This window comes from Oncorhynchus mykiss, chromosome 2 (assembly GCF_013265735.2).
Source record: "Oncorhynchus mykiss isolate Arlee chromosome 2, USDA_OmykA_1.1, whole genome shotgun sequence".
Taxonomy (NCBI): Eukaryota; Metazoa; Chordata; class Actinopteri; order Salmoniformes; family Salmonidae; genus Oncorhynchus; species Oncorhynchus mykiss.
Window position 1 is genome coordinate 19,254,809 of NC_048566.1, and position 8,152 is coordinate 19,262,960.

An 8,152-nucleotide genomic window follows, 5' to 3' on the forward strand; every position below is an offset into this window, starting at 1 on the left:
ATCCCACATCTCTATCTGTCCCTCTCCCTATCCCCCATCTCTCCTGTCCCTCTCCCTCTCTCTATACCCATCTCCCCTGTCCCTGTCCCTCTCCCTATCCTCCATCTCTCCCTGTCCCTCTCCCTATCGACCATCTCTCCCTGTCCCTCTCCCAATCCCCTATCTCTCCCTGTCCCTCTCCCTATCCCCCATCTCTCCCTGTCCCCCATCTCTCCTGTCCCTCTCCCTCTCTCTATCTCCCATCTCCCCTGTCCCTGTCCCTCTCCCTATCCTCCATCTCTCCCTGTCCCTCTCCCTATCCCCCATCTCTCCTGTCCCTCTCCCAATCCCCCATCTCCCCTGTCCCTGTCTCTCTCCCTATCCCCAATCTCTCCCTATCCCTCTCCCAATCCCTCATCTCTCCCCGTCCCTACCCCTATTCCCCTTCTCCCTGTTTCACTCCCCTCTCCCCCTCCCCAGATGAGATTGAGATGCTGGAGCGTCTGTGGCTGTCTGGTATCTGTCACAATGATAAGATTGAGGTGATGAGCAGTAAGCTGGACATAGACAACATGGCGGGTGTCTTCTACATGCTACTGGTGGCTATGGGGCTCAGTCTGCTGGTATTTGCCTGGGAGCACCTGGTCTACTGGAGGCTCAGACACTGCATGGCTACCAGCTCCGGGAGACTGGACTTCCTACTGGCCATCAGTAGGGTGAGTTTGTGTGGTGGGAAATGGCGTTTGTGTGTGGGGGGGTCAAGAGATAGAGGTATCTTATGTTTGTGTGTCGGTGTGTGCGTGTGCATGTGTCCGTGCGCGCGTGTGTGTGTGAAGTGGATGTTGAGGTCAATTCCATTTCCACTCAGTCAATTCACAGGATTCATTGGAATTCAATTCCTCTCACACTCAGAATGTATGGTAACCTTGACGATGACCTTGATAGAAACAACATACTAATATATATTATGCATACATCTTGACTGATAACTGCTCGTCCCTCAGTCACATAGAGCATGTTTGTTTTGATTCTATTAATACATGATTGAATGTTCATTACCAGTCCCCGCTTGTTCTCGATTTCTCCCTCTCTACCAGGGCATGTACAGTTGTTGTAGCTTTGAGGATGAAACCACGCCGGGCGGGGCCAAATCCTCCATGGCTATGCTCCCCCACCATCCTGGCACCATGGTAACAGTCCCGCCCCCGCCACACTTGGTCGGTGCGTCGTCAACCAACCCGGCCCTGACCATGGCGCAGCAGCAACAGTCACAGCCCGTCTACAAAACACAACTACCTGGATCCCCTCCCACCGTGGTGCATTCTGGGACGGCGCTGGGGCCCTCCAACACTCCCATGCTGGGGGCGCCCCTGCCCTGCTCCACATTCCTCCCCCGGCCCGATCGCAGACTGGCCGTGGTGGACCGCTGGAGGCTGCCCAAGGCTGGGACCGCCACCAACCCCATGGCCGTGCACGGGACCGTCGCAGACATGGGACCCTTCCCCCAGAAGGTGGCTCCGACCTGGGGCACGACAGCTGGAGGAGTGGGAGTTGGTGGTGGTGGGGGGCTGGATGGATATAAACGCTACTATGGACCCATCGACCCTGAGGGTCTGGGGCCCTGTATGGACCAGCCGGCAGGGTCCCAGACCCCCAAAACAGCCCCCAGGAGCCACCCTCAACCCCCTCCCGCCACTGTGGCCTTCTACTCAGAGAAAGGTCCTGACCAGGGGGTGGGGAAGAGGGTGGTGGGAGGTGGTGGTACTGGGTGTCAGGGGAAGGGAGGGGTCAAACCTTTGGGGACGCCTCGGCTGCCTCCTAAAAGCCAAGCCGTGGGCGTGACCCCAGTCCCTCTGCCCACTAACCCCCCGCTGCCACAACCCTCCCCCCCTCTCCCCTCATCCTTTTGGAGGAAGCGCCGGCCCAAGAAGCCCAAAGAGCCAGGCGGGCCTCTGTACGAGAACATCCTACCGCTGGGGCGCAGGGGAGGAGGAAGGGATGGAGCGAGGGATGGTGGAGGGAGGAGGGGACGCCCCCTCTCTCCTCCTCTCCCACTCCCCGTAACCGTGCCCATGTCCCCCACCTACACTCCCCCTTCCCCCTCCACCTCACTCCCCTACACCAGCTCAACTTCCTCCTCTTCCTCTAACACATCGTCCACCTCTTCCTCTACCTCCTCCTCTCGCTCCTCCTCTCCTTCCTCCTCCTCCTCCTTGACCTCTCATAGCACGCGGGAAGGTTTGGACGCAGAGGACGATGATGAGGATGAGGAGCTGACCGAGGAGTCCAGTCTTCTCCTGGGGAGGGGGAGGGACAGACAACGTTCAATTATCTCCTCTCGCTCTCTCAGTCACGGGCGCCAGCCACCACCTATACCACCCCGAAAACCACGCCCTGCCCGAGGGGCGAGAAACAGGGAGAGGGAGAGGGAGAGAGGAGGTAGCCAGTTGGCCCAGTTACAGGAGTGGTGGGCGGGCTGGGGTGATAGAGAGAGGGATCGCAGTGGAGGAGGAGATGACGAGAGGAAACGAGAGAAGAAGAGGAGGAAAGATAAAGAGAAGAAGAAAAAGAAGAAGAAGAGGAAAAAGAGGGAGGAGAGGGAACGAGAGCGAGACAAAGAGAGGAAGAGACGGAGGGTGAAAAAGAAGCGGAAGAAGAAGGCGCTGAAGAAGAGGAAGAAATCGTCTGGGCGTTCTGAGCAAGAAGAGGGGGATGTGGAGGCAGATAGGGAGGGAGTGGGGGATGGAGGGAGAGAAGGAGGGATGCCAGACTACTCTTCCTTTCCAACCCAGTATCGTAGTACGTTTGGGGAGAAAGGGAGAGATTCAGCATGGGCAGGAGAGAGGGAGCGAGGAAGGAGGGAGGGAGAAGAGGAAGAGGGGGGTGATAGAGAGGAGGATAGCAGCAGGAGCAGGGAAAGGCGGCCCAAATCATCCCGTTCCCACTCCAGACATCGACCCCCCAGTAAGCGCTACCCCAAACTCCCCGCCTCGGTCAAGTTTTGGGTGAGCGGAGGAAACGGGGAAGGGGGGGACCCCAACTCTGGAACACCCCCCTCCTCCCTCCCTCCCCTCATCTCACTCTCCAAGAGGCGGAGGAGTGGAGGGGTCGAGAGAAGGGAGGGAGGGAGAGAAGGAGAGAAGAGGCCTCTGTTGATGCACTATGAGAAAGGCAGGGCTAACATACAGGAGGGGCTCTCCTTCCATGAGTGGGACTCTGAGGAGGATGATGAGGAAGATGTGGGGGAGGAGAGGCAGAGAGACAGAGCGAGGGAACGGGTGGAGGAGAGGGTGAGGAGGGCGGGTGGGAGAGGTGCTGTGTCAGAGTCAGAAAGAGACAGGGCAAGAACAGAGGAAAGTTACTCTGATGAGGGCTCATCAGGGGAGTTTGGGCGATTTGAGAGGTACTGGGAGGGGAGGGAGGGGGCTGGAGGACCAGGGAGTAGTGGGATAGGGGGGATAGGGGGGGGGAGCTGGTTTTTCGGCACATACCCCTCCAGAGAGAAAGGGGGCAGCATCAACAGCAGAGACGACTCTATACTAGGGCGAGTGGAGGGCTGGGGGGGGGGCGGGGGGAGATTCTTGGGGTTCAGGGCCAGGAGTAGGGTGGGCGTCAGGGGGAGGGAGTGGAGGTCTGGGGTCCCAGTGGCCCCCCCCTCCAGCAAACCTCCCGCCACCCCGACGGTACTGGTCAGTCGACAAACTCCCAATGAAGGGAGAGAAGAAGTGGAAAAGGGGAGGAAGGGGGAAGGGCAAGGGACGGGCACGAGACAGGAACCAGGGGTCTGGGGTGTCATGTTCATGTAGTCAGTACCCCCACCCCCATGTGCACCCGCACCCCCAAGGGCGGTCACACGGCCATGGGAAGAGAGGAAGCACGGCCCTGTCCCACAGCCAGGAGGAGCTGCTCCCCCACTGCCACAGCTTCAGCGGGGGCTCACGGCCCAAACCCCCTCCCAAACCAGACCAGGGCCAGGCCAAGTCAGGCAGCCAGGCCAGCCTCAGCACACAGCAGCCAGGAGTGTTAGTGGACCACCCCCCTCAGCCCTCCCTCTCGCCCCCTCAACCCCAACCTAGTGCCCCTTCCTCCTCCTCCTCCCTGCCGGTGCCCATCCCTCCTCCTCCCTCCTCGTCCTCTGCCTCGGCCAGTGCTAAGCTCCTGTACCAGAGACTACGGTCAGTTCCTCAGCCCGGACGCTTCTACTCCCCCCACCTGCCACTCAAGGCCAAGAGCCTATGCTCCCGACGAGGCTCCGCCCATTTCTCCAGCCTGGAGAGCGAGGTATGACAGGGGGAGACGAGAGAGGGAGACACTCGAGCCGACACCGGTGCCGCTGAAACCACTGACGTCATGGCAACTGTTACCAACGGCGGTGCCATGGCAACGTTGGATACCACGGCAACTGAGACTGCTGTTATGGCGACTACAAATGACCATCAGCTAGTGACCATCACTACAGCTAGGGATGACTGCACCATGGCTGTCTCCACTGTGGGTGATAGCGGAACCATAGTAACCCGGTCCCTGGTGCGTGTTCTGGTGAGGGCCACGGTGAGGCGCCACACCAGGGTCACCTACATCCGCCTGGAGGGGTCCCATGACACCGAGAGTGAGAGCGAGGCCATGTCGTCTGGGGCGATAGCAGCTCCAGAACTCCTCCTCCGGTCGGAGCTAAGCTTTGTGATGTCATCGTCGGTCCTCCTCTCTTCCCCCAGTCAGAACAATGGATAAGACAAGTCTCCAAACTGTGAGTAATGATGTCATGTTTACACACACACACACACACACACACACACACACACACACACACACACACACACACACACACACACGTGCTCGTCTCCCTCCCTCTGGCTCTGACTGAACACACCTCGTTGGTAGCGGAGAGACCGGCCTGCTCCTGTAAGGATCCAACGACTGATTAACACTTCCACAGACTCTAGCTCTCCTGTCCCCATTGGCTGAGGGACATGTGACATCATCCCCTTTTGAATTGGATTGGTAGACTGCATCCTCACGTTGGAGAGACCCCCCCTTCATCTCTCTCCCCTTTTGTATGTTGGTTGATATAAAAGCAATGCAGTCGCCTCTCTCTTACACATGATCTGTCTGGCTTCCCATCTCTCATTGGACAGTGAGGACAGTGACATCACTTTGACCTCATGACATCTTCAGGGCCATCTAGCGCGACCGAAGCCCCCCGGAAGGGGAGGATTTCAACCCCCGTGATGTCATGTTTACTACAAACTCTTTTGCCCAATTAGATTTAACAGGAGACTTTCTCCGCCACCTCATTGGAGCCTGTCCTTTCTCCTCTGGTCCGATCAGAACTCAGAACAGAGACTCTTGTCATTCCGCTGACGAGCACGATGACATCACTGTGTTCCAGACACAAACGGAACACTCGGAAGAAAAAAAGACACGTAGCGAGATCTTTCTTTCCCGTCTTTTTGTTTCTTTCTTTCTTCTCCTTCTTCTTTGTTATTCTATCTATCTATGTGTTGTTCTGTTAGTATTTCAAGCAGCAGGGAGGTCGGCTGGGGCTGAACTTGGACGTGAGAAGCCTTTAAAAAGCAGTGCCAAATTTCTACTCCACAGCTTTTAAGCACATTGGTTTCCAGTCATCTGTTTTCATGAGTATATCCCTATAGTATTTCACACGTGAGCAATACAACATTCTCTATTAGGAGAGAGGATGGAGGAAATGATTGGTTGCAATATCTACAGTTGGCACTAGATGGCTGCATAATATTCAAATAAGCTTGAGAGGACTGAGTGAGAAAGTCTCTGAGCTGAGTCCATTTGACATTACATTGAAGATGTAAAACATTCCGTTATTATGTGGAGGAATCAGGACAGCTTAGCTTTAGTCGTTAGGAGTCATTGAAACCCTGAGCAGTGTATTTGAAAATAGTGTTCATGGCCTTTCATTCCCTCCTGCTTGGAAGACCCACTCACCAGTGTGAAGGAGATGCATCTTATGAAGCACAATTGGTCATCGCATAAAGCCAAAAGCCATCCACGTGCCGTCATTACAGCACACAATAGTTATTATACCATGGTGAAGGACAATACTGTGCCAATACCTGACTACTGTCATTATTAGAAATGTAGTTTCACAGCAAGACGGATGTAGTAATACCACTATGAGGGAATACTATGTGGGAGTGGAGTCTACTATGTGGGACATAGAGATTTAACTGTGTTCTGTCATTAAAAAAGACTGGAATAAGTCATCAATAGCAATATTGCCCTCTTTAATGTGATGATAATACAATGGCAGACTGACAGTACTTGGAGTGCTGAGTTATGTGACAACCTGTAGGCCTGTTGGCTTGTTCCCCGGGGTGGACCTAGGCCAGGCACTGCTCAGATCCACTCATCTCTACACAATACGGATCTGTGAAGAACTAGTAGTGTGTAAGTGCAGGTGATTTACAGATCAGGTCATCTGAACAGTACCATGCTCAGGCTACACCTTATGAACAACTCAACAGGTGTCAAACAGAGAATAAACAGACATTTGGCATTTGGCATTAAAGTGCCAAAATACATTGTTAAACCAAAGCTATAGTCCGTACCATGCCATGGTGCTTCTCTGTGTGGGTCATCTAAAAGAGCTGTGTCATGCAGCGTCATGCTCTCCATGGGTATGACGTATTCACCTCAGCTCTCTCACTCTGAGACCAGCCCACAGCCGAACCCCCAGCTTCTCCTAGTTGAATGTAGCTTTGACATGATGTAGAACTTTTAGACTTTGTAACCTTTTTTGGGATGCTGTTGATCCTGGCTGGAATGGAGGACTTGATGGTGCTTGATCCTGCAATGTGAGGGACTATGTCGTTGAGTTGGGTTTGTGCATGTTGTCACAGATCAAAAGGTTGGACGGTCTTTTGAGTTACTTTTCTCTACTGCACATACTGCTTTGTCAAGGGGCCGGCCATATTTTGGAAACAATGTAACATAGTTATAGAGAGATGTTTTGTCGTCCCCATGATCCTTCTGCCCCCTTACACCTTGGAAAAGCCCAGAAATCATTGCATGTTTAGACGATTGAAATCCCAGAGGCTTGCATTGGAGGGGTTTGTGTAGTTGTACTCTAGTTAAAGCTTAGGACCCAGGGCGGCCATCTTTCCTTGAGGTAGCTCGCTCGTCCCAGCGCCCCAACAGTGGAAACCGTGGAAACAGTTCTACTGTTTGGAATGAGGTCATTTTAAACCAATCAGGAGTGCTGAAGCCTGTTGTCATCGAGCATCATTGAGTTGTATCAAGGCGCTAATACTAAAGTCTGTGACTGCATGAACAGAAGTGACTTTTAAAACCTTGTAGCTACATTTTTTGCTGAGAATTAAAGAATATATTAATATATACTATGTTTTTGAGAATGTACCATGTTATACTGTGATTTAACTTAGATATTTTATTGACTATTGTATTCAATTTTATAATTTAAAAATTCTATCATTTATGTATACAGAAATATATATGTACAAATAAATATATACATACAGTGCCTTGCGAAAGTATTCGGCCCCCTTGAACTTTGCGACCTTTTGCCAAATTTCAGACTTCAAACATAAAGATATAAAACTGTATTTTTTTGTAAAGAATCAACAACAAGTGGGACACAATCATGAAGTGGAACAACATTTATTGGATATTTCAAACTTTTTTAACAAATCAAAAACTGAAAAATTGGGCGTGCAAAATTATTCAGTTAATACTTTGTAGCGACACCTTTTGCTGCGATTACAGCTGTAAGTCGCTTGGGGTATGTCTCTATTAGTTTTGCACATCGAGAGACTGACATTTTTTCCCATTCCTCCTTGCAAAACAGCTCGAGCTCAGTGAGGTTGGATGGAGAGCATTTGTGAACAGCAGTTTTCAGTTCTTTCCACAGATTCTCGATTGGATTCAGGTCTGGACTTTGACTTGGCCATTCTAACACCTGGATATGTTTATTTTTGAACCATTCCATTGTAGATTTTGCTTTGTGTTTTGGATCATTGTCTTGTTGGAAGACAAATCTCCGTCCCAGTCTCGGGTCTTTTGCAGACTCCATCAGGTTTTCTTCAAGAATGGTCCTGTATTTGGCTCCATCCATCTTCCCATCAATTTTAACCATCTTCCCTGTCCCTGCTGAAGAAAAGCAGGCCCAAACCATGATGCTGCC

The 8,152-nt window shown here is 52.4% G+C and overlaps 1 protein-coding gene across 1 annotated transcript in view; it reads left to right on the forward strand.

The window, feature by feature from the left end:
* The window catches only part of LOC110503718 (glutamate receptor ionotropic, NMDA 2D-like), a 127,170-nt gene extending 122,904 nt beyond the window's left edge, over nt 1–4,266 (forward strand). The window contains exons 14-17 of the mRNA XM_036961707.1: nt 460–695; nt 1,077–3,579; nt 3,824–4,001; nt 4,128–4,266. Coding sequence (XP_036817602.1) covers nt 460–695; nt 1,077–3,579; nt 3,824–4,001; nt 4,128–4,266 — 3,056 coding nt within the window. The remainder of the gene's footprint in view (nt 1–459; nt 696–1,076; nt 3,580–3,823; nt 4,002–4,127) is intronic.
* The last annotated feature ends 3,886 nt before the right edge of the window (nt 4,267–8,152 follow it).